Raw genomic sequence first — 27,821 nt, forward strand, 5'->3', positions numbered from 1 at the left:
TACAGAGGGCAAAGACACTCATGATTTAAAAACTAAGGAAAAGATTTCCCCTTTTCTAGACCCCCACTCCCTGAAAAGTCCCATAAGCCCCCTTCCCTCCCCCTGTTTTCCCACCCAACCCTTCCCACTTCCCTGTTCTGGTTTTGCCCTATACTGCTTCACTGAGTCTTTCCAGAACAAGGGGCCACTCCTCCGTTCTTCTTGTACCTCATTTGATGTGTGGATTGTGTTTTTGGTATTCCAGTTTTCTAGGTTAATATCCACTTATTAGTGAGTGTATACCATGATTCATCTTTTGAGTCTGGGTTACCTCACTTAGTATGATGTTCTCCAGCTCCATTCATTTGCCTAAGAATTTCATGAATTCATTGTTTCTAATGGCTGAATAGTACTCCATTGTGTATATATACCACATTTTTTGCATCCACTCTTCTGTTGATGGATACCTGGGTTCTTTCCAACTTCTGGCAATTATAAATAGGGCTGCTATGAACATAGTGGAACATGTATCCTTATTACATGCTGGGGAATATTTTGGGTATATGCCCAGGAGTGGTATAGCAGGCTATGCGTTTTCCTCTTAGCACTGCTTTCATTGTGTCCCAAAGATTTGGGTATGTTGTGCCTTCATTTTCATTTAATTATAAAAAATCTCTGAATTCTTTATTTCTTCTTTGGCCATGGTGTCATCGAGTAGAGTATTGTTCAGCCTCCATGTGTATGTGGGCTTTCTGTTGTTTTTGTTGCTATTGAAAACCACTCTTACACCATAGTGATCTGTTAGGAGGCACGGGATTAGTTCGATCGTCTCATATTTGTTGAGGTCTCTCTTGTGACCAGTTAATTCTATGGTAGATTTTGGAGAAGGTACCATGAGGTGCTGAGAAAAAGTATATTCTTTTGCTTTAAGGTGAAATGCTCTATAAATATCAGTCAAATCCAATTGGTCCAAAACTTCAATTAGTTTTACTGTTTTCCTGTTTAGTTTCTGTTTTCCTGATCGGTCCATTGAGGAGAGTGGAGTGTTGAAGTCCCCCACAATTATTTTGTTAGGTGCAATGTGTGCTTTGAGCTTTAGTAAAGTTTCTTTTACGAATGAGGGTACCCTTGTATTTGGAGCATAGATATTCAGAACTGAAAGTTTTTCTTGGTGGATTTTTCCTTTGACCAGCAAGAAGTGTCCCTCCTTGTCTCTTTTGATGACTTTAGGTTGAAAGTCAATTTTATCTGATAATAGAATGGCTACTCCGGCTCATTTCCCGAGACCATTGGCTTGTAAAATTGTCTTCCAGCCTTTTACTCTAAGGTAGTTTTTTGTCTTTGACATTTAGGTGTGTTTCCTGTATGCAGAAAAATGTAGGGTCCTCTTTCCTTGTCCAGTCTGTTAGTCTATATCTTTTTATTCGGGAATTGAGGCCAATGATGTTAAGAATTATTAAGGAATAGAGATTATTACTTCCTGTCATTTTTGATGTTATTTCTATATTTGAGTGATTATCGTCTTTTGGGTTTGATGAAGGAAGGTTACTATTTTACTTTTTCCAGGGTGTAGTTTCCCTCCTTGTATTGGGGTTTTCCTCCTATTATTCTTTGTAGAGCTGGGTTTGTGGAACAATATTGTGTAAATTTGGTTTTGTCATGGAATGTCTTGGTTTCTCCATCTATTGTGAATGAGAGTTTTGCTGGGTATAGTAGTCTTGGCTGACATTTGTGTTCTCTTAGAGTCTGCATGAGATCTGCCCAGGATCTTCTAGCTTTCATGGTCTCTGGTGAGAAGTCTGGTGTGATTCTGATAGGTCTTCCTTTATATGTTACTTGGCCTTTTTCTCTTACTTCCTTTAATATTCTTTCTTTGTTTAGTTCATTTGGGGTTTTAATTATTATGTGACGAGAGGTATTTCTGCTAAGATCCAGTCTGTTTGGAGTTCAGCAGGCTTCTTGTATATTCATACGTATCTCGGTATCTCTCTCTTTAAGTTGGGAAAGTTTTCTTCCATAATTTTTTCTGGGATACAAGCTCTTTGCATTTTGCATTTTCTTTGACAGTTGAGTCAATGGTTTCTATGGTATCTTCGGCATCTGAAATTCTTTCTTCCATCTCTTGTATTCTGTTGTTTATATTTGCATCTATGGCCCCTGATTTCTTCTCAAGGTTTTCTATCTCCAAAGTTGTCTCCCTTTGTGATTTCTTAGTTGTTTCTACTTCTGTTTTTAGATCCAGGATGGTTTTGCTCAATTCCATCATTTGTTTGTTTGTGTTTTCCTGTAATTCTTTAAGAGATGTTTGTGTTCCCTCTTTCATGACTTCTGCCTCTTGACTCAAGTTCTCCTGCATTTCTTTAAGTTTTTTATTTATTTATTTATTTATTTATTTATTTATTTGTGCTTCTTCTTTATTGGCTTCTATCTCTTGAGCCTTATTCTCTTGCATTTCTTTAAGTGATTTTTCTGTTTCCATTATACGGGTTTCTAGCTTATTCATGTTCCCCTGTATTTCTTTAAGAGATTCATTTATGTCCTTTTTGTGTTCTTCTAGCAGCATCATGATCAGTGATTTTAAATCCAAATCTTGTTTCTCTGGTGTGTTGGCATAACCAGGACTTGCTGATGTTGGAGAGTTTGGTTCAGATCCTGCCATATTGCCTAGATTTCTGTTAGTAGCATTCCTGTGTTTGCCCTTTGCCATCTTGTTCTCTGGAGTTAGTTGGTCTTGTCCCTGGCTGGTGTTTGGGCCACCTGTGGGGCTCTGGGGATATTACTGCAACACTATATGGCTGGGTTTCCCCTGTAGCTGATTGCTGATATACTGTCTTCCACTTGGGTGCCCTTGCAGCTCTAGTGTGCTCTGCCCCAGATTGTGTCTGTGAACCAGATGGAGCCCGTTTGCACTTTCAGGGAGTGCTGATGGTGTATGCTGCCTGGACCTTTTCCACGTGCTGATCACTCTGCTGGGCAGCCGATCTCCCAACCGGGTTGGTGCACACAAGGCTAGCATGGCTGCTCAGGCCCTGGGTCCAGGTAAAAGCCTGGGAGGCCAAGGTCAGAGCAAAGTTCCCCTCGGGCTATGACTGTTAATTGGGTCTGTCAGGTGGCCAGGATGGCGGGCGAGTGAGCTCGCGCTCCCTGAAAGTGTCAGGTGAGTCTGCTGGGCTAACAATCTCCTGGGCGGGTTGACACACAGATGGCCCACCAAGCCGCCCAGTTCTTGGGGTCAGTCCAGGGGATGTTGGGGCCTAGACCCACGCTTTGTTAGCCTCAGGCTATGCCTGTTACCGGCTTTGCCTGCTAGAGCTCTCTGGTGTACTGTAGGCAAAATGGTGGCACGTGCAGGCGTGGGCAAAAAAACCTCCTGGCTGGGTTGGCACCCTTATGGCCCCCCGAACAGCCCAGGGCCTGGGTGCAGGCCAACGCCCGTTGGGCTTAGAACCCCGCGATGTTGGCCTCGGGTTATGTTTGTGTACCTCAGTCTGTCCTATCTCTCTGGAGTCCGAAACCAAGATGGAGGCGAGTTTCTCGTGAGTGGCGGGAGGCAGAGTTCTGATGTGGCTTCTGTGCAGTGAAGGCACTGTAAATCCGCAGGCGCTTGCAGCCCGGCTGGCCAGCGAAGGTCAGTGGTCGTGGGCGCAGGGCCTAACTAGACCCTGTGTCGCCTTGGTTCCGCTGCTGATGGCCCTTCAGCTAGACCAGCCACTGCTGCACTGCCGCCACTGCCACCACCGCCGATGGCCCTCTGTGCTGGTTTTTGAGGATGGTTGAGCAATAACCCCTCCCAGTGTTTCAAGGTCTAACTTTAGTTTGAACTGGGCTTGGTCTGGTGATCATGTTTAAAACAAGTCCTTTGCTAGATAAAAGAAAATACCTGAAAATTACATGGTCTAGGATCTAAAATTCTATGATTTTCCAAGTCCTGTTGAATGCCTGGCCTTATACCTCTTGTCCATGCCCACACTTACCATAATATAGTCTCTCCTTGAGAGTAGAGTCCAATTATTATAAATAATATCAGCTTTCACTCTGTGAAGACAATCTGAAACTCCTAACTCTGAAAGAGAAAAGCAATTCCCATGGTGACTGTTTACTCTCTCAAGAGACTCTATCCACTGATCTTTTGGATATCCTCAGGATAAAACTCTCTGTGTTTCCCATGGGGCTCATATTAATCTTGTATCCATGTTGTTTCACCTGAGCATAGAGAAGTCCACAAAAACATCCCAAGACTGTGAAACTTACATGATAAACTCTGTTCTTTGTCAGGCCCATCAGAAGTGAGAAACAGCAACCATGAAATTTCTGTTACAGAACTCATGATTTCATTGAAACTAACCTGTATTGAATATAAAGAGTAAGGCTGCATATGACTAACAGAGAAAAATCACATTTTAAAACATCTGTTACTGTTATTCCACACAACTGATGTGCTCTCATTCTTAAAATTAACATTCCCAGTCCTGTTACATTGTTTAAAAAAAAAAAAAAAAAAAAAAAAAAAACTGTGATTTAAAGAAACATCTAGTAAGCATACCTAAAGTCACCACTAGTAGGCAAGTATATAAACTTGATGGCTGGCTTCATGGTGTCTAGTTGGCTCAAAGGATTGCAGGGACAGGTTATTAAATTACAGATGCCATAGTTTAACAAAATGCATTGGCTTCACAAAACTCTTTTGAATATTCTGACATCATTCGTTTAACACAAATCACAATAAATTTCTTTGTCTTAAAGAATCCATTTAAAGACCTTCTTTCTGAAATGGCCACCTGACCTCAGTAGGATCATATAGCATTTGGGAAGAAACATACATCCTAGTAAAACAGCACTGGAGGCAAGAATTGAAAAGATTTCCACAGCTACCATGGTTTTGCCTGTGAAACTCAGGTAAGTGGGTATAAAAGAAATCCACACACTACAGAAAACCATCATGCTGAATGTGATTGGTTTTGCCTCATTGAAGGTGTCAGGTAGCCTTCTAGCCAGAAAAGCAGTAAGCAAGCTGAGACTGGAAAGAAAGCCCAAGTACCCCAAAACACAATAGAAAGCGAGGGTGGACCCCTCATTACATAAGAGGATGATTTGCCCATACTCTGACTGCATGTCAACATCAGGGAAGGGAGGATATGTTCCCAACCAGACTGCACAGATGAACACTTGAATGGTGGAACCACAGCAGACTATAACATTTGAAAGTCGGGTCACCATCCACATTTGTAAGGTGCTTCCTGGTTTGATGGCTTTGAAGGCCATGACCACAATGAAGGTCTTTGCCAAGATAGCAGACACAGCAACAGAAAATACAACCCCAAAAATCATTTGTCTCAAGACACAAGTGACTGTTCTGGGTTGCCCAATGAATGTCAATGAGCAAAAGGAACAGAGCATTAAAGAAACAAGGAGGACATAGGTGAGATTTCTGTTATTTGCTCTGACAATAGGTGTGTCCCGATAGCAAATGAATAATCCTAAAATCATGGCTGAAAAGGCAGATAAACTAATGGCCATAGAGACCAAAACCACTCCCAGAGTATCTTCATGGGACAAAAATGCTGTAATTTTAAGGAGACATTGATTCCTCTGCTTATTTGGAAACTGATTTTGAGGACATTTGATGCATTGATCCATACCTGAAAATGAGACAGATTGTTTTATTACATTCAACCCATAAATTTCCATATGTACCTATAAGACCAATATCTTGCACAGAGAAATTGTTGAATTCTCTAGAAAATGTCTGTGGATATATTCACTGAAACATGATATTGAAAAACAATTAATGAATAAGTTATTTTTTCTGAGAGAAAAATACAGATACACTGTACACATAATATATTCAGAACATGAGTGGTCTTGAACAATATGAGAGTATGAGAAATGTGGAAATGATGTTGAGGGGAAATCAGACAATATGAAAATTATATTTGATTATTTATAAAAGAAAGTAAAAGTTGACTTTGAGAGTTTAATATTTTTCTTTTTGTTCCATTTGTTTAGCAAATATTGTTTATTACTTGAGAACATCATATATGCATATCATGTATTTTAATCAAATCTATGCCTATTCCTTCCCCCTGAAACTCCTTCTCTATGTCCCTCCAATAATTCTTTCTCCCAACTTTTTTCTATTTTGTTTTGTTTTCCCACTGAGTTCACTTCATGCTAACTGTAAGCATATCAATACAGATCCATCAACTATAGTGTGAGCAGGACCACATATTTGAAACAAACAAACAGATGATGCTGATAGAGGATTTCAAGAAGGACATAAATAACTCCATTAAAGAAGTACAGGATAACATGAGTCAAATAACCCTATTAAAAATGGGGTACATATCTAAACAAAGAATTTTCACCTGAAGAAATTCAGATGGCTGAGAAGCACCTTAAGAAATGTTCAACATCATTAGTTGTCAGGGAAATGCAAATCAAAACAATTCTGAGATTTCCCCTCACACCAGTCAGAATGGCTAAGGTTAAAAACTCAGGAGACAGCAGGTGTTGGCGAGGATGTGGAGAGAGAGGAACATTCCTACAGTGCTGGTGGGATTGTAAGATGATACAACCACTATGGAAATTAGTCTGGTGGTTCCTCAGAAAACTGGACATGACACTTCCTGCTACACCTTTCCTGGGCATATACTCAGGGGATTCCCCAACATGCAATAAGGACACAGGCTTCATTATGTTCATAGCAGCCTTAATTATAATAGCCAGAAGCTGGAAAGAACCCAGATGTCCCTCAACAGATGAATGGATACAGAAAATGTGGTATATTTACATAATGGAATACTACTCAGCAATTAAAAACAATGAATTCATGAAAATTTTAGGGAAATGGTTGAAACTGGAAAATATCATCCTAAGTGAGGTAACCCAATCACAAAAGAATACACATGGAATGCAATCTCTGATAAGTGGATATTAATTTGCACAGAAGCTATGAATACCCAAAAATACAATTAGCATAACAAATGACTCCCATGAAGAAGTAAGGAGAGGGCCCTGATTCTGTAAAGACTTGATCTAGCATTGTAGGAGAGTACCAGGACAGAGAAAAAGGAGGAAGGTGATTGGAGAATGGTTGGAGAGAAGAAGCCGTATTGGACATATGGGGAGGAGGGAACTGGGAAAGTGAAAATCATTTGGAATGTAAACAAAGAATATAGAAAAAAAAAAGAAAACATGAGCCAACAGGTAGAAGCCCTTTAAAAGGAAACACAAAATCCGCTGAAAGAAATACAAGAGAACATGGGTCAATAGATAGAAGCCCATAAAGAGGAAATACAAAAATCACTGAAAGACATACAGGAGAACAAGGGTCAACAGGCAGAAGTCCTGATAGAGGAAACACAAAAATCCCTTAAAAATTAGAGGAGAATGCAAACAAACAAATCAAGGAACTGAACAAAACCATCCAGGATCTACAAAGGAAGTAGAAACAACTAATAAATGATAATGGGAGACAACTTTGGAGATACAAAACTTGGAAAGAAATCAGGTGTCATAGATGCAAACATCAACAATAGAATACAAGAGATAGAGGAAAGAATCTGAGGTGATGGAGATCCCATAGAAAACATTGACTCAACAGTCAAAGAAAATGCAAAATTTAAAAGCTTGTAACCCAAAACATCCAAGAAATCCAGGACACAATGAGAAGACCAAACCTAAGGATTATAGGTATAGAGGAGAGTAAAGATTTAAAACTTAAAGGGCCAGTAAAAATCTTCAACAAAATTAAAGTACTCTTCCCTAACCTAAAGAAAAAGAAACCCATGGACAGACAAGGAGCTTACAGAACCCGAAACAGACTGCACCATAACAGAAATACCTCCCGTCTTATAAAAATCAAAACCCCAAATGTATTAAACAAAGAAAGAATATTAAAAGCAGTAAGATAAAAAGGCCAAGTAGCATATAAAGGAAGACCTATCAGAATTACACCAGACCTCTCACCAGAGACCATGAAAACCAGAAGATCCTGGGCAGATCTCACACAGACTCTAGAAGAACACAAATTCCAGGCCAGACTGCTATTCCCAGCAAACCTCTCAATCCCTATAGATGGAGAAACCAAGATATTCCACAATAAAACCAAATTTACACAATATCTTTCCACAAATCCAGCCCCTAAAAAGGATAATAGATCGAAAATGCCTATACAGGAGGCCAACTACACCCTAGAGAAAGCAAGATAGTAGTCTTCTTTCAACAAACCCTAAGAAGATAACTACACAAACATAAAAATAACATCAAAAATAACAGGTGGCAACAAATACTATTCCTTAATATCTCTTAAAATCAATGGACTCAATTCCCCAATAAAAAGAGACAGACTAAAAGACTGGATACTTAAACAGGACTCCAAATTTTGTGGCATACAGGAAACATACTGTGTTGTCAAAGAAAAATACTACCTCAGAGTAGAAGGCTGTAAAATAATTTTCCAAGAAAATAGTCCATGGAAATAAGCTTGAGTAGCCATTCTAATACTGGATAAAATCAACTTTCAACCTAAAGTCATCATAAAAGACCCGGAAGGCACCTCATTCTCATCAAAGGAAAAATATACCAAAAAGAACTCTCAATTCTGAACATATATACTCAAAAGGGCACACTCAGTCATAAAAGAAACTTTACTAAAGCCCAAAGCACACATTGCACCTCACACAATGATTATGGGTGACTTTAACACTCAACTCTCCTCAATGGACCAATCAGGGAACACAAACTAATCAGAGACATATTGAAACATATTGAAGTTTTGGACCACATGGATTTAACAGATATCTATATAACATTTCAACCTAAATCATAATATATCTTCTTCTCACCACTTCATGGTATCTTCTTCAAAATCGATCATATAATTGGTCACAAAACAGACCTCAACGGTTATGAGAAGCCTGAAGTAATTCCATGCCTCCTATCAGATAACTACAGATTAAGACTGGTCTTCAATAGCAACAAAAATAACAGAAAGCCCATATAAACATGGAAGATGAACAATGCTCTACTCAATTATACCTTGGTCAAGGAAGAAATAAGGTTAGATATTAAAGACTTTACAGAATTTAATGAAAATGAAGGCACAACATTCCCAAACTTATGGGACACAATGAAAGCAGTGCTATGAGGAAAACCTATAACCCTGAGGGCCTCCCAAAAGAAACTGTAGAGAGTATACAATAGCTTCTTAATAGCACACCTGAAAGCTCTGGAAAAGAAGCTAATACACTGAAGAGGAGTAGAAGGCAGGAAATCATCAAACTCAGGGCTGAAATCAACCAAAAAGAACCATACAATGAATGAAATCAAACAAAAAAAACCATTCAATGAATCAACAAAACTAGGAGCTGGCTCTTTGAAAAAAATCAACAAAGATAGAAAAATGGTAAGCCAGACTAATCAGAGGGCACAGAGACAGTATCCAAATTAACAAAGATCTTTACCAAGCTTACATCCTACAGAGGGCTCATATCCAATATATACAAAGAACTCAATATGTTAGTCCAGAGAACCAAATAACACTGGTAAAAAATGGGGTAAAGAGCTAAACAGAGAATTTTCAATGGAGGAAAATTGTATGGCCGAGAAGCACCTAAATAAATGTTCAACATCCGTATTCATCAGGGAAATGCAAATCAAAACAGCACTGAGATTTCACCTCACACTGGTCAGGATGGCTCTGATCAAAAACCCAGGGAACAGCAGGTGCTGCAGAGGTTGTGGAGAAAAAGGAACAGTCCTCCACTACTGGTAGGATTGCAAGGTGGTATTACCACTCTTGAAATTAGTTTGGTGTTTACTCAAAAAAACTGGGCATAATACTACTGGAGGACCCTGTTTTACCACTCCTGGGCATATACCCAGAGGATTCTCCAGCATGTAATAAGAACACATGCTCCACAATGTTCAAAGAAATCCTATTTATAATTGCCAGAAGCTGGAATGAACCAAGCTGTCCCCCAAGAGAGGAATGGATACAGAAAATGTTGTATATATACACAAATAAAGTGCTATTCAGCCATTAAAAACAATGAATTCATGAAATTCTTAAACAAATGGATGGAACTGAAAAATATCATCCTTAGTGATGCAACCCAGCCACAGAAGAACACTCATGGTATACTTTCACTGATAAATGGATATTAGCCCAGAAGTTTGGAATATCCAAGATATATTTCACATATCAATACATGCCCAAGAAGGAGAAAGAACAAAATATGGATTTTGGGGTCCTTTATAGAAAGAAGAAAACATACCCACAGAAGGAGATACAGAGACAAACGTTGGAGCAGAGTTTGAGGGAAAGACCATCCAGAGACTACCCCACCCAGTTATCCATCCTATATACAGTTATACAAGCCAGACACTATTGTGGCTACACACTAGTGCTGGCTGACCGGAGCAAGCTATAGCTATCAACTGGGAGACTCTCCTAGTGCCTGACAAATACAGAAATGGACACTCTCAGCCAACCATTGAATTGAGCACAGGAACCCCAATGGGGGAGCTACAGAAAGGACCCAAGACCTGAAGGTGTTTATAGTGCCACAGAAGGAATAACAATGAGTCATCCAGTACTCCCAGAGAAACCAGGAAGAAAACAATTACCAAAGAATACAAATGGAGTTACCCACAACTCCAGATGTAGGAGGCAGTGGATTGTCTTGTTAGATACCAAAGGGAGGAAAGGCCCTTGGTCCTGGAAAGATTTAATGCAGTAGTGTAGTGGAATACCAGGACAGGGAAGCAGGGGAGGGTTGATTGGGGAAGAGGACATGGCTTATGGGAATTTCAGGAGAGGGAGGAAATAGGAAAGGGGACAACATTTGAAATGAAAATAGAGAATATATCTAATAAAAATTATGCATTTTAAATTTCAATGAACCTTTAGCACTAAAGACAGATAAAATATGCTGCATTTTAAAGGATACATATGTAAACAATCTCTTGTAAACTTTTTATTCAAATGGAGATTTTAATTTATGTTTGTACTTTAATGAACTTTTGTAAAAAAGGACTTGGTTGAAAAAGCATGTACTCTATTTGCCTACAAACAGTGCAAAACACTAGGAAGGCCAATACTACATCAAAGCAGGAGCTGAGAACAAGGTGGGAAGTGGAAGAACAGCACAGTAGAATAGCTTAGAAATTATAAGTGAACTTAGAGATTAAAAAGGAAGTTAGAAATTGGGAAGAATTTTTTAAAGAGAGAGTTTTTGAAGTAGAGAATTATTTGGAGAACTTGGAAATAAATATTAAAATCACTTTTCACAGTGTCCCTTCTTCTTCCAGAGACTTTCCTTAGCAGGCTCCAAGTCTCAGCCTCCAAGTTCATGCAGAGATAAGAAGGAAGGCTACTTTACATAATCTCCAACAGTTTTATTTTGAGGACCTAAATGCCAGAGGCTGTAGTTTTTGGCCCCTAGAAGATCTGAGAGGCAGGCCAGATACTACTGCAAAGTAACTTAGACTTAAGTTAGGTAAATGTTTCATTATTGAAAAGTATCTATCAATATCTCACAAGACCAAGCCTTGCTCTCCATCCACCACCACTCAACTCTTTACCACCTCAGCTACCTCCAAGAGAGAACTAGACTGTCATAGCAGGTCTCTAACAGGAATACCTAGAAACTAAAACTGCTAACATTTACTGATATCTATGTTTAGGAACTTTGATATTTTCTTTTGATTCTTTCATTTTTGTTTTTTATCCAAGGATGTATCATTGTTCTAGAAATAATGCTGAAGCCAATATATTTTAGGTCAATAGTTTTTCTGAGGGAGAAAAACTCTTGTTTTGGACAAGTTGCTTAATATCCTGGATTGAACTCTGATTAGAAGGTTATCACTGGAAAAATTTTTATGCTGACAATGGCATGATCTATGGATACAGCTGAGTCTACGGCTGCATATAAGGCTTTAGGTTCTATTCCCAGCACAAAAATGTGTTAAACATATGATGATGATAGAAATATTATTCTCAGAATTTTTAGTAAACTAGAATCATATCACCCAATCAAAATCCTGATTTTCAGTAAATGTAAACTTGCAAATCACTCACAGCCCTCCCTGTACATCACTCACAGCCCATTCATCCTCTGGGATCTCTCAGTACTTGGTTATACTGAAGCCTGATGCTGGTTTACTGTACCAAGGAATGCATAATGAGATCTCCCTCTAGAATCAAAGTATTTCAGACAGAATATTTTAGTTCATACAGGAAATACTTATTTAATCATAAGCAAATAGTTATGGAGTTTCTACAATTCTCCATAGGAAGTAAACCCTGGGTCCCAGTGTCCCTGTGTCCCAGGGTTCCAGAAAAAGAGTGCTGTATATGCCATCAATGTCACTCTGATACATTCTTTTTAGCAGTTGCTCTCACTTGACAAGTCTGTATTTTGTCTCAACCAACTCTAGGTTTTATAAACTTAGCACTTTATGTGGTTTCTCAGAAGTCTAATTTCCATATAAAAATTGCTTATATTAATATTTATTGTAAGCATGATATAAGGCCATGCTCTATAATGCATCTCATACTTTAGGGTGTACAGGGAGCACTAGGTATTGACAGTATACACAGAGCACTAATCTTACCCATTAATACTGCTATAGCTGTTATAGAACCAGAGGGTGAAAAGCAGGGAATCAAAGAAAAGAAACTTAAACTCAAAGCAGATGTACAGAAGACAAAGCTAGACCACATACAGGAAAACACTCCTGTGGTCATAGACACCCAGGAGGCTCAGCCTGGAGGATTGCTGGAACCCAGGAGTTTGAGATCAATACACACAGCATAGCAAATAAAACAAACAGATAAATAAATATCAGTAAAAAAAAATGACTGGGTTGAGATCAATGTTTTTGTTTGTTTTTTGTTTTGTTTTTATTTTTTTATTCAATATATTTTTTATTTACATTTCAAATGATTTCCCCTATTCTGGCCCACCACTGCCTGAAAGTCCCATAAGCCCTTTTCCCTCCCCCTGTTCTCCCATCCACTCCTTCCCACTTCCCAATTCTGGTTTTGCCCTATACTGCTACACTGAGTCTTTCCAGAACCAGGCCACTCCTCTGTTCTTCTTGTACATCACTTGATGTGTAGATTATGTTTTGGGTATTCCAATTTTCTAGGCTAATATCCACTTATAAGTGAGTGCATACCATGATTAATCTTTTGAGACTGTGTTACCTCACTTAGGATGATTTTCTCCAGCTCCATCCATTTGTCTAAGAATTTCATGAATTCATTGTTTCTAATGGTTGAATAGTACTCCATTGTGTATATATACCATATTTTTTGCATCCATTCTTCCCTTGAGGGATACCTGGATTCTTTCCAGGTTCAGGCTATTATAAATAGGGCTACTATGAACATAGTGGAGCACATATCCTTATTACCTGCTGGGGAATCCTCTGGGTATATGCCCAGGAATGATATAGCAGGATCCTCTGGAAGGGACATACCCAGTTTTCTGAGGAACCGCCAGACTGATTTCCATAGTGGTTGTAACAATTTGTAATCCCACCAGCAGTGGAGGAGTGTTCCTAGTTCTCGACATCCTCCTCAACACCTGCTGTCTCCTGAATTTTTAACCTTAGCCATTCTGACAGGTGTAAGATGAAATCTCAGGGTTGTTTTGATTTGCATTTCCCTAATGGCTAATGAAGTTGAACATTTTTTAAGATGCTTCTCAGCCATCCGGATTTCTTAGGGTGAAAATTCTTTGTTTAGCTCTGTAGCCCATTTTTAATAGGGTTATTTGGCTTTCTGGGGTCTACCTTCTTGAGTTCTTTGTATATAGTGGATATTAGCCCTCTATCTAATGTAGGGTTGGTGAATATCTTTTCCCAATTTGTTGGTTGATGATTTGTCCTTTTGATGGTGTCCTTTGCCTTACAGATATTTTGTAATTCCATGAGGTCCCAATAAGGGCTAAAATCAATCAAGTGGAAACAAAGAGAACCATACAAAGAATCAATGAATCCAGGAGCTGGTTCTTTGAGAAAATCAAGAAGGTAGATAAAGCCTTAGCCAGACTGACCAAAGAGCACAGAGAAAATATCCAAATTAACAAAATTAGAAATGAAAAGGATATATAACAACAGAAACTGAGGAAATTAAAAAAAATCATCATATCCTCCTTCAAAAGCCTATACTCAACACAACTGGAGAATCTTCAGGAAATGGACAATTTCCTAGACAGATACCAAATACCAAAATTGTATCAGGACCAAACAGATCATCTAAACAGTCCCATAACCCCTAAAGAAATAGAAGGGGTCATAGAAAGGCTTCCAAGGAAAAAAAAACATAGGACCAGATGGTTTCTGTGCAGAATTCTATCAGACCTTCAAAGAAAACCTAACCCCAATACTCTTCAAACTATTGCACAAAATAGAAATGGAAGGAACACTACCCAACTCCTTCTACCAAGCCACAATTATGCTGATAAAAATACCACACAAAGATCCAACAAAGAATGAGAACTACAGAAAAATTTCCCTTATGAACATTGATGCAAAAATACTCAATACAATTCTTGCCAACCAAATTCAAGAACACAAAAAACAATCATACAAAATGATCAGGTAGGCCTTATCCCAGGGATGAAGGGATGGTTCAATATATGGAAATCCATAAATGCAATCCACTACATAAACAAACTCAAAGAAAAAAACCACATGGTCATTTCATTGGATGCTGAAAAAGCATTTGATAAAATTCAGCATCCTTTCTTGCTTAAAGTCTTGGAACGAACAGGAATTCAAGGCCCATACATAAACATACTAAAAGCGATATATAGCAAACTGGTAGCCAACATCAAACTAAATGGAGAGAAACCTGAAGTAATCCCACTAAAATCAGGGACTAGACAAAGCTGCCCCCTCTCTCCTTATCTTTTTAATATTGTACTTGAGGTACTATCTCGGCCAATTAGGCAGCATAAGGAAGTCAAATGGATACAAATTGAAAAGAAAGAAGTCAAACTATCACTATTTGCAGATGACATGATAGTTTACATAAGTGACCCAAAAAACTCCACTAGAGAACTCCTACAGCTGATAAACAACTTCAGTAAAGTGGCAGGTTATAAAATCAACTCAAGCAAATGAGTAGCATTCCTATACTCAAAGGATAAGCACGCTGAGAAAGAAATTAGGGAAATGACACCCTTCACAAAAGCCACAAACAGTATAAAGTACCTTGGTGTGACTCTGACCAAACAAGTGAAAGATCTGTATGACAAGAACTTCAAGACTCTGAAGAAGGAAATGGAAGAAGATCTCAGAAAATGGAAAAATCTTCCATGCTCATGGATCGGCAGGATCAATATAGTTAAAATGGCCATTTTGCCAAAAGCAATATACAAATTCAATGCAATAACCATCAAAATCCCAACTCAGTTCTTCATATAGTTAGAAAGAGCAATTCTCAAAAATCATCTGGAATAACAAAAAACCCAGGATAGCTAAAACTATTCTCAACAACAAAAGAAATACTTGGAGAATCATTTTCCCTGACCTCAAGCAATACTACCGAGCAATAGTGTTAAAATCTGCATGGTATTGATACAGTGACAGGCAGGTGGATCAATGGAATAGGATTGAAGATTCAGAAATGAACCCACACACCTATGGCCACTTGATCCTCAACAAAGGAGCTGAAAACATCCTGTGGAAAAAAGATAGCCTTTACAACAAATGGTGCTGATTCGACTGGAGGTCAGCATGCAGAAGAATGCAAATTGATCCATCCTTATCTCCTTGTACTAAGTTCAACTCCAAATGGATCAAGGACCTCCATATAAAGCCAGACACTCTGAAGCTAATAGAAAAGAAACTGGAGAAGACCCAAGAGGACAATGGTACAGGAGGAAAATTACTGAACAGAACACCAATAGTGTATTCTCTAAGATGAAGAATTGTTTTGTTATTCAAGACAGGGTTTCTCTGTTCAGCCCTGGCTGTCATGGAACTCACTCTGTGGATAAGAATTGCCTTGAACTCAGAGATCCACATACTGAGAATTGGCATTAAGAACTTTGCCACCTCCATCCAGCATTAACTTCTTTTAAAGTATTGAGAGTCAGCTACATAAATATAACTGTGTCTTCAGTTGTTGTGTTTTCACCCCTATCTAGTGGTGCATCATTTCCACATTCAGAACCATTTATAAATACCTGTTTCATTTGTAATCTCTCCAGTTGGACATGGGACACAATCATAACAACATAATGCATACCAACCATCTTGTGTTTTCCTAAATCCAAGAGGACAACTTCGTTTGCAATTAGAAAAAGGAATCTGTATAGGAGACATGAGAGGAGTAAAGGCAGTTAGCTCATTCAGTATTAGAATCGAGATGGTAAATTTCAGCAGGACATCTGTGTACAATAAGAAAGAAGTACCAGACTTTTAGAGAGCATGAAACCAAATCGCCTGTTTCTCCCTATTCCTAATTCTCTTTTTGAACTGTTGCTTTATTTTATTTCATTGTTTGATTGATTTTCTTGCTTTCAATTATTTCCTTTACTTCTTTCATATATTTTGATCATGTCCTTCCCTTCCCCCATCTCTGTCCAGGTCCTCAACCTCTCTCAATCTGCCCAAATGTGAGTACTTTCTCAAACAAACAGACTGAAGTCCCCAAAACTCAACTAAGCATCAAAACCTTTAAAATAAAATACAACAGCACAAAAAGCAAAAGAAATAAAAACAAAATTGAAACCAAATAAAAGTATGTATGTATTGTGGATTCCCTTCTTGTGGTGCCCACCTACTCCTGGATATGAGACCTACATTGGGGTGCTTATGTACCCAGTGTTTTGCATTGGGGAAAAAAAACCTATCAGGTCTCCTGAGGACCATAATGTTCCACATTACTACATATCACATATTTTTAATCACATCACAAAGATGTTCATTATGAACAGTTACAACAATAAGGATATGAGTGTGCATATAATTTTACATTGAAATATATTGTGAACCCTGAGATTATATTATTTACTGAAAAATCTATTTCTAGTTGTGGTAAGGCTCAGTTCCAGAATATATCCTTAATCCCAACTAAAGAAGGTAAGTTAGTTTGTAGAATAAAGCACCCATGATTGAAAGGAAGAAATTAAGAAAGTTACACTGTGAATCCTCAGATTATATTATTTACTGAAAAAATCTATTTCTAGTTGTGGTAAGGATCAGTCCCAGAATATATCCTTAATCCCAACTAAAGAAGGAAAGTTAGTTTGTAGAATAAAGCACCCATGATTGAAAGGAAGAAATTAAGAAAGTTACACTGTGAACCCTGAGATTATATTATTTACTGAAAAATCTATTTCTAGTTGTGGTAAGGATCAGTCCCAGAATATATCCTTAATCCCAACTAAAGAAGGAAAGTTAGTTTGTAGAATAAAGCGCCCATGATTGAAAATAACTTCTAATTGAGGGGCAGGCAAAGTGGCAAATCAGAGAAAGATTTGAAAGAATGAGTAAGAGATAGGAAACACCCAACTCTCATCAGAATAGACAGTAAAGAAAAGCAATTTGCTTGGGTGCTAGCTTCTATAATGAGGTACTGAGGTGGGACACAGTGACAGATGAAGGACAAAGGATGAAGGCCTCTGACCATTAACACTCTCTTATTGTGCTGGGGCCCAGAAACTGGTGGCTTCTGACTATTTAATTATTCCTATTCTGGTGGTAGAAGCTGATGGCTTTGGACAATTTACTTGGTTTTTCTTATCCTGGGCCAAAAGCTGATGTCTTCTTGCAGTTTACTCCTCCTGCAGCAGGATTTGATTAAGAAAAGAAACTTAGTTACTTGGACTCATTGACTCTGGGATATCTTGCTAGGCAGGCAAGGGGCTCAAATTTGGATAACACTTTCCTAGACAGAAAGTAAGACAGAAAGAAAGAAAGAAAGAAAGAAAGAAAGAAAGAAAGAAAGAAAGAAAGAAAGAAAGAAAGAAAGAAAGAAGGAGGAGGGAGGGAGGGAGGGGAGGGAGGGAGGGAAGGAGGGAGGGAGGGAAGGAAGGAAGGAAGGAAAGAAAGAAAGAAAGAAAGAAAGAAGAAAGAAAGAAAGAAAGAAAGAAAGAAAGAAAGAAAGAAAGAAAGAAAGAGAGAGAGAGAGAGAGAGAGAGAGAGAGAGAGAGAAAGGAAGGAAGGAAGGAAGGAAGGAAGGAAGGAAGGAAGGAAGGAAGGAAGGAAGGAAAGAAAGAAAGAAAGAAAGAAAGAAAGAAAGAAAGAAAGAAAGAAAGAAAGAAAGAAAGAAAGAGAGAGAGAAAGAGAGAGAAAGGAAGCAAGGAAGGAAGGAAGGAAGGAAGAAAGGAAGAAAGAAAGAAAGAAAGAAAGAAAGAAAGAAAGAAAGAAAGAAAGAAAAGAAAGAAAGAAAGAAAGAAAGAAAGAAAGAAGGGAGGGAGGGAGGGAAGGAAGGAAGGAAGGAAGAGGAAAGAAAGAACAGAGGGAGAGAGGGGAAGAGGGAGGGAGGGGAAGGAAGGAATGAAGGAAGAAAGGAAGTAAAAGGAAGGTAGGAAGGTAGGAAAGCATTGATGAATGAAGGAAGAAAAGAAAAAAGGAAAGGGAGAAAAGAAAAGAAATTAAGAAAGTCAAAGTAAGGGCACAGAAAAACAAACACACATTGGGAGAAGCAGAAAGAGGCTACTCCAAGTCTTTATTATTGTTTTCAATGTTTTTATAGGTTTTCTGTTACAAAAATCTATGTAAAAATTTACCTCATACACAAAATATTAAAAAATTACAGCAGAAAGGATATAAATTCAAAGCAGTTTTTCATCGTATCAGTTCATTATAAGTTAAAAGCAACAGTTTTATATGGTCTTGCTTTTCCACAGTGAACACCTATGGGATATTTCTTAGATCTATAATTGAATAAATGTTTTCTCATTGATCATTATTTTTTCCAATCTGGTTTTTTCCCTAGCACAATTAATCCAAGAAACATGAAGGCTCTATTTGCAACTTTTATTTTATAGGGTCCTTGAGAATACTTGTATCAATTTAGGAGCTCTTTAAAATCATGATCAGCAATTAGAAAATCATTAATTCATCAAAACAGCTTTATTACATGAAAGTATATCTTCATATTGATTTTGAAGGAAATGTACCCAATAAAATAAGTAAATACACAAGAAATTAAGCTACATAATACTGTGAGGAAAGAGGAGCAATATCTAAGTCAAAGTATCTGGGTGCACCCAGATACTCTCAGAGTGCACCCATTACAACCACTCAAAACTGGACTATCTCCAGAAATTTTACTCACTTGTTATTGCATTTCGTAGATGGCTTCTGTTACAAATATTAAGGAATAGTGCATGAAGGTGGAGGGGGGTAATGAGTTTTACTTGCACAACTTGTACAGAGACCAGTTATAGAGAGTACAATCTAGACACAGGTAATGACAGAACCAGGAGAATTTGAGAAAGAGCCAAAAGATTAGAACATATTGCCAAACTTAGTATGAAGCAAAGTAGAGTGAATTCAGTCGGAAACTGAGAGAAGTCAGAATGAAACAGTCAGCTTGAAGCAGACATTGAGCCAGAATACCTGAGTTGAACCAGTCAGCCAGAACTCAGAAAGAGGTAGTGGTGGGGAGCTTCTTCAGCTTTAAGTCTCAAAGGCTGTAAATGTTCTAGAACTAGAATAGACTATAGGAGTCTAGAAGCATCCTGAAGTAGAATTAGGATAGCAGGTGGAGGCATTAAGCCTCAGAGATGACAATTAACTTCATAAAACCAAAGTTATATTTATAAGTCCAAATAATTGGGGAGACTGGTTTCATCCACATGTGTTTATTTTATTTATTTACTGAAGGCAGTTACTTCTACTAAAGCCTTGACCACTATGATCCATCCAAATAGCTGTCCAAGATGCTGTTTCTTTTTTCTTTTTTTTTTCTTTTTTCTTTTTTCTTTCTAGGTAAGCCATGTGTGTATCTGATCATTACAAGAATGAAACCATCTGAAGAATTAATCCAAAATGAATCAGTAGTTCTTACAGTGATTCGTAGGCAGAAAGTTCTGGTATTCAGCATTATAAAGGACAAAATAAGGGCACTCTCAGCCTGATGGCACTCAACATTCCCTTAACTCTTTACTCTGAGGAATTCCACTCTGAGCACAGCACACTGTGCTTGTGGAACCATGGTGTGTGTTGCTTGGTTGAGCAAAGCCACTCTGGAGACTCAACTCCATAATCCTGTGGCCATTAGTCACATGTGGCCTGCCCCACTCCACAGTGTTCTGGCTGGAGTCCACTTCTGCAGTCACCTGGCTACAGGCAGGCTTTCCCAGCCCCTCAGTTACCTGGCAATACCAGGTAACCCTGCTTACTATAAATGGGTACTTCCTGCCCCTCCTAGTTCTCTTTTATCCTTCTCTCCCCCCCTCTCTCTCATCTCTCTCTCTTATTCTCTCTTTCACGTGGTCATGGTCATCCCTCATCTCTCTATCTTCTCTTTCTCCTTTTCTCATTTTAGTATTTTAATAATAAAACATAAAACTATGAACTGCCTCTTTTATTTAACCTGCAGTATAAAAGCACAGTGCAAGCCTCAGCATTTCCAGCGGACATGGGAAAGGATCCAAGCCAGACTCCACTCAGCCTGCTGAGCCCCCTCACAGCTAAACAGCTTCACCTATAACAGGTATTCATGGATGTGCTAATGGCTCCGCCCACTAGCCCTGCAGTTCCTGTCCTGTGGGCCTTCAGTATGTTTGGTCCTGCTGGTGTTCCTATCCCCTCAGCATCTGCATGCCAGAGCTCTCCTATGAAGGTCCTCCTACCACCATCACCTGCACACTCTCCTCCTTTTTTTTTTTTTTCTACACAAATGCTGACTTTAAAGATACTCACCTGATTGTTGTATACATCCAGATTTATGAGTTTTTCATTTAGGGAAAGATGCTGAACACTGTGAGATTCAAACAGAAACTCGCCAACTTTCACTTGAGCTTTGGTACCACTCTGCAGAGAATGGTAATTGAAGATGTCAATCTTAGTTGCTGAATCTTCCTGGTTCACAATGTTCTCCTCATTGTTGCTTCTTCCAAGTTTGCCCTTTTGTAAGAATGGATGCAGCTAAAAGAGAAAATAACTGTCAGAAATAGCAGTATAACTCACTGGGATGCAAATAAACCTGGTTACTATAATTGCCGTCTCTTTGACAAAATGTATGTCCCTGTGGCTTTGATTTTTGTTTCATTTATCAAATATTTATTATAAGGCTAGTATATGTAAGACTATATGAAGACATTCATATAGTTATATGCTTTTCACCAAATCTCTCACCACTACTCAGGTTTTATTTCTAAACTTTTCTCAGTCACTCAGTAATGACTTTGACAGACAGATTCTAAATTTTGAAATTTACAATTTGAAAAACTTATGAAAATTAAAAATGATTTGAATGAGTTTGTTTAAACTTTTGCATAAGAGTTTTTCAGAAAAGCCACAATTTTTCACCACTATACATAACTCAAGAAAGTTCAAATAAAATAAAATTTTCAGATTTTAAAATATGAAATTTGTAAATAAGGAAGGAAGCAAAAGAAGAACACTTATGTTACAGAACTGTATAGGAACATGTGATGGAGACCTGCAAAGGTGTATGGGAGTCAGAGAAAATAGGGTAGGGTAAGTTAACCAAACCTGAAGATTATGACGAAGTCATATATAGATACAACTTTAAGCTAGTTACAAAGTAAAATGCAATTTAAAAAGAATTTAAACAGAGGTATTACAGTATATTATATATAAAATATCCTTGTGGCAGCTAAGAAGCCCCCAAAAGACCCCAACACAATGCAGGATATGATCATGATCTTTATTTACATTTCAAATGATTTCCCCTTTTCTGGCTCCCGATTCCCGAAAGTCCCATAATCCCTCTTCCCTTCCCCTGTTCCCCCATCTACTCCTTCCCACTTCCCTGTTCTTGTATTCCCCTATACTGTGGCACGGAGTCTTTCCAGAACCAGGGGCCACTCCTCCATTCTTCTTGGACATCATTTAATACGTGGATTATGTCTTGGGTATTCAAAGTTTCTAGGCTAATATCCACTTACCAGTGAGTGCATACCATGATTGATCTTTTGAGACTGGGATACTTCACTTAGTATGATGTTCTCCAGCTCCATCTATTTGCCTAAGAATTTCATGAATTCATTGTTTCTAATCGCTGAATAGTACTCCATTGTGTAAATATACCACATATTTTGTATCCATTCCTCCGTTGAGGAACACCTTGGTTCTTTCCAGCTTCAGGCTACTACAAATAGGGCTGCTATGGACATAGTAGAGCATGTGTCCTTATTGCATGCTGGGGAATCCTCTGGGTATATGCGCAGGAGTGGTATAGCAGGGTCCTCTGGAAGTGTCACGCCCAGATTTCTGAGGAACCACCAGATTGATTTCCAAAGTGGTTGCACCATCTTTCAACCCCACCAGCAATGGGGGAGTGTTCCTCATTCTCCACATCCTCACCAACACCTGCTGTCTCCTGAGTTTTTGATCTTAGCCATTCTGACTGGTGTGAGGTGAAATCTCAGGGTTGTTCTGATTTGCATTTCCCTAATGATTAATGATGTTGAACATTTCTTAAGGTGTTTCTCAGCCCTCCAAAGTTCTTCATGTGAAAATTCTTTGTTTAGTTCTGTACCCCACTTTTTAATGAGTTATTTAGTTCTCGTGGTTCTCCCTTCTGGAGTTCTTTGTATATATTAGATATTAGCCCTCTGTCAGATTAAGGGTTGTTGAAGATCCTTTCCCAATGTGTTGGTAGATGTTTTGTCCTTTTGACACTGTACTTTGCCTTACAGAAACTTTGTAGTTTTATGAGGTCCCATTTTTCTATTCTTGATCTTAGAGCATAAGCTATTGGTGTTCTATTCAGGAACTTTTCCCCTGTGCCCATGTCCTCAAGGGTGTTCCGCAGTTTCTTTTTTATTAGTTTCAGTGTGTCAGGTTTTATGTGGAGGTCATTGATCCATTTGGAGTTGAGCTTAGTACAAAGACATAAGAATGGATCATTTTGCATTCATCTACATGCTGACCTCCTATTGAACTAGCACCATTTGTTGAAAAAGCTATTTTTTTTCCACTAGATGCTTCCAGCTCCTTTGTTGAAGATCAAGTGACCATAGGTGTTTGGGTTCATTTCTGGGTCTTCAATCCTATTCCATTGATCTGCTTGCTTGACACTATACCAATACCATGCAGTTTGTATCACTATTGCTCTGTAGTAAAGTTTGAGGTCTGGGATGATGAAAGGGTTATTTGGTTCCCTGGGGTATAACTTCTTGAATTCTCAACAGAACCCAAGAAGGTAGACCACAGGAAACCAAATAACCATATTAAAAATGTGGCACAGATCTAAACAAAGAATTTTCACCTGAAGAAATTCAGATGGCTGAGAAGCACCTTAAGAAATGCTCAACATCATTAGTCATTAGGGAAATGCAAATCAAAACAACCCTGAGATTTTACTTCACACCAGTCAGAATGGCTACTGTTAAAAACTCAGGAGACAGCAAGTGTTGGCGAGGATGTGGAGAAAGAGTAGCATTTTTCCACTGCTAGTGGCATTGTAAGATGGTACAACTGCTTTGGACATCAGTCTGGCAGTTCCTCAGAAAACTGGACATGAGACTTCTGGAGGACCCTGCTATACCACTCATGGGCATATACCCAAAGGATTCCCCAGCATGCAATAAAGACACATGATCCATTATGTTCATAGCAGCCTTATTTATAATAGCCAGAAGCTGGAAAGAACCCAGATGTCCCTCAACAGAGGAATGGATACAGAAAATGTGGTGTATTTACACAATGGAATACTACTCAACAATTAAAAACAATGAATTCATGAAATTTTTTGGCAAATGGTTGAAACTGGAAAATATCATCCTAAGTGAGGTAACCCAATTACAAAAGAATACACGTGGAATGCAATCTCTGATAAGTGGATGTTAATTAGTCCAGAAGCTCTGACTACCCAAGGCACAATTAGCATAACAAATGACTCCCATGAAGAAGTAAGGAGAGGGTCCTAATCCTGGAAATGCTTAATCTAGCATTTGAGGGGAGTATGAGGACAGAGAAAAAGGAGAGATGTGATTGGACAATGGGTGGAGAGAAGAAGGTTTATGGGACATGTGGGGAAGGGGGAACTGGGAAAGGGGTAATCATTTGGAATGTAAACAAAGAATATAGAAAATAAAAATAGATAATAAAAAATCATACAGAAAAAATAAAAAATAAAACAGAAACAAATTAGAGTAAAATACTACACTCAACCAGACAAAGAAAAAGCTGTCAAGAATTGACTGTGTGCTAGTTGACATGAAATCCACAGGGAGAGTCAGTGTCCCTGACACAAAACATGCAAGAAATATGGGACACTGAGAAAGAACAAATTTAATAGAAATAAAAATCAAGATAATGGGAATAGAACAAGGAGAAGATACTAGCTCAAATGCCCATATTTAACACACTCAAAAAAGAAAAATTGCCTAATTCCTAAAAAGAAAAAAAGAAAAAATGCCTATAAATGTACATGAAGTATATAGAACATAAAACAGATTGGATCAGAAAATAAACTCACTTTGCTATACAATAATTAGAACACTGAACATATAGAACATAGAATAATAAATGCTTCAAGGAGAAAAGGCCAAGTAACATATACAGGCAGATGTATTCAAATTGTACAAACATCTCAGTGTAGACACTAAAACCAGAAACATCTAGGTAATTACATTGTAGACTCTAAGATACCACAGATGCCCAGATCACTAAACCCAGCAAAACTTTCAGTCACCATTGCTGGAGAAAACAAGATATTCTGTGATAAACACAAATTTAAACAATATCTGACCACAAGTTAATTGCCACAAATTGTGCTAAAATGAAATCTCCAACAATAGAAGGTAAAATATACCAAGGAAAACCTAAGAAATTCATAACCTCACAGCAGAAAAACAAAAAGAGGGAAGTATGCAGGAAAACAGACACACATACACTCATACTCACACATACAACCACTTCTGGCACCTGATAAAAACAAGAAGCATCATTGATATCTCTCAGTATCAATGGACTTAATTCCTCAATAAAAAGATACAGGCTAACAGAATGGATATGAAAAGAAGATTCACCCTTTCAAAGCAAATATGACACACATCTCAAAATCAACATAGTAGTTACATCAGATTAAAGGGTTGGGGAAAGGATTTCTAAGCAAATGGACTTAAAAGTCAATGGACAATAGATATTCTAACATCTGATAAAATAGACTTCAAAACAAAATTACTCAAAAGAGATGGGAAAAAACATTCATACTCATCAAAGGACAAATTCACCAATATGACATCCCAATTCTCAACAACTATACCACAAACATCTAAACCCAAGTCTATTAAAAGAACACCAGGAAATCTCAAATCACACATCAATCTCACATATCGGTAGTAGGAGACTATAATACCCCACCCACTATCAGCAATGCATGAGTCAACCTGATAAAAGCTCAATAAATACTGGAGCTAAGAGATGTTATTAATAAATTGGACCTTACATAGTAAGTTAGCCGAAGAAGATCAAAGGATGCAGACAAGAAAATAAAAATTCAAGACATCATTACTACAGAAAATGTGATAGGATATATAAGCAAACCCCAAAATTCTACAGGAAATTGTATGGCTAAGATCACTTTCAGCAGTGTGCCTGGATACCAGATTAACTCAAATAAATAATTAGTAGCCTTCCTATATACAAATGACAGACTGAGAAATATATCAGGGAAACAACACTCTTCACAATAACTACAAAATATAAAGTACTTTGGGGTAGCCAAATCAAGGAAGCAAAAGACTTGAATGAAAAAAGTTTAAGTCTTGGAAGGAAAACTAGGAACATACCAAAAGAAGGAAAGAACTCCTGCCCTCTTGAATTAGGTGAATAACATAATAAAGAGTAAAAGAACTTCCTGAGGTAACACCATCCCTAATTTTGAAGTGGACCACAGTGCTGTAATAATGAAAACCACAAAGTATTCTCATAAAAGCAGACATGGTGAGCAATGGAGTCAAATTGTAAACACAGAAATAAATGCACACACGTATAGACACCTTATTTTTTTATAAAGGATCCATAAACACACAATAGAAAAAAAGATAGCATATTCAAAAATTGTGCTGATCTAACTGGCTATCTTCATGTTGAAGAATGCTACTAGATCCATATTAGCCCTGTTCAAAAATTAAGGTTAAATGATGATCATCACATTAAAATGCAATTGATGGAACACTGAACTTTATGGAGGATAAATAGGGATTAGCATTGAAAATATTTATAAATTCTTAAAATATCAATGGTAATTTTGTTCTTGAAAAAACTCTTTAAATAAGAAAATTTACATGCACATAACTGCTGGAAACCAACCTTTGATAGAAGAAAAAGTAGTGAACATGATAACTCTGGATTATCAGAGAGAGGTGGATGCCAAATGGAGTTTAGCAAGTGGCCCAACCATTGAACAGTTTAAAACATATTAAATTATAAAGACTGAGTGTGTGTTTTTCATTTGAGAACCCAGACCTTTAGGGAAGATAGTGTGGAACATGCTGCCAAAATATATTTAATTCTACACACCCTAGCACAGGAGAAACTTTCTAAACAGAATAAAGATAGAAGCTCATGACAGCAAAAAGCTTCTGAGAAGCAAAGGGCATCAATAGGACAAAATGGCAGTCAACAGAATGGAAAAGGATTTTTTTTATCAACTCTAAATCTGACAGAGATATAATACACAAAATATATAAAGAACTGAAGACACAAGACATCAACAAACCACAAATCTAACTTTTACAATTAGGTATGGAGTTAAACAGAGAATTCTCAATAGAGAAATCTCAAAGTGGTGAGAATCATATGAAAATAATATTCAACATCCTTATGCATTAGGGAAATGCAAATCAAAACTCCTTTGAGCTTCTTTTGCACGCATGTCAATATGGCTAAAATAAATGTTAAAAGTTACAACTCATAATGGCAAGGAAATGGAGCAAGGGGAACACAATTTCATTGATGAAGGGAGTTCAAATTTATACAGCGACTATAGAAATAACTATGATGTGTCCTCAGAAAATTGAGAATCTATGTATCTCATGACCCATCTATGCCACTCTTGAGCATATACCCAAAGGACACTACATCTTACCACAAGGACACTTGCTAAATTAGTTCATAGTGTCTTTATTTAACGTATCAGGAAACTAGAAGCAAAGTAGATGTTTCTCCATGGAAGAATGGAAAAAGAGAGTTTGGTACATTTACATAATGTAATATTACTCTGGAGAGTGTAAGTATCAAGGTGAGTTCTTGGGGTTGGAGGTAGACTGCTCAAATGAATATCCATGGGAATGCAAAAGATTTGTTGGGTAGACGAGGGGTTGGTGGAGATAGGAACAAGAAGGAAAAAAAATTGTGAAGGGCAGTACACAGGGAGAGGGTATAGTCAGAAAGACACAGAGAGAGATGGAATACTAGGGCATTTACAGTAGATGTCAATCCTAGTGAAATGGAACTTCCTGAAACCTATGAAGATCACTTAGTGAGAACTTAGTAAGGGAGGATATGGAACCTGAACTGGCCATCTTATGTAAGCAGGCAAGGCTTCCAGTGGTACATGTCTGACACCAACGAATTCACCAAACCTTGGACTCACAATCTCTACTGACTGCAAGATGTATTGGGGAAATAGTGGCTCAGAATGTGTGGGAATGCTCAACCAATGAATG

General features: G+C 38.0%; 1 protein-coding gene across 1 annotated transcript in view; it reads right to left on the bottom strand.

The window, feature by feature from the left end:
• Positions 1–4,716: 4,716 nt before the first annotated feature.
• LOC127678095 (vomeronasal type-2 receptor 26-like) overlaps positions 4,717–27,821 on the bottom strand; it is a 31,217-nt gene continuing 8,112 nt past the window's right edge. Inside the window, exons 4-6 of the mRNA XM_052172901.1 lie at positions 20,878–21,102; positions 16,185–16,308; positions 4,717–5,618 (exon numbers count right to left, since the gene is read on the bottom strand). Coding sequence (XP_052028861.1) covers positions 4,717–5,618; positions 16,185–16,308; positions 20,878–21,102 — 1,251 coding nt within the window. The remainder of the gene's footprint in view (positions 5,619–16,184; positions 16,309–20,877; positions 21,103–27,821) is intronic.

This window comes from Apodemus sylvaticus, chromosome 2 (assembly GCF_947179515.1).
Source record: "Apodemus sylvaticus chromosome 2, mApoSyl1.1, whole genome shotgun sequence".
Taxonomy (NCBI): Eukaryota; Metazoa; Chordata; class Mammalia; order Rodentia; family Muridae; genus Apodemus; species Apodemus sylvaticus.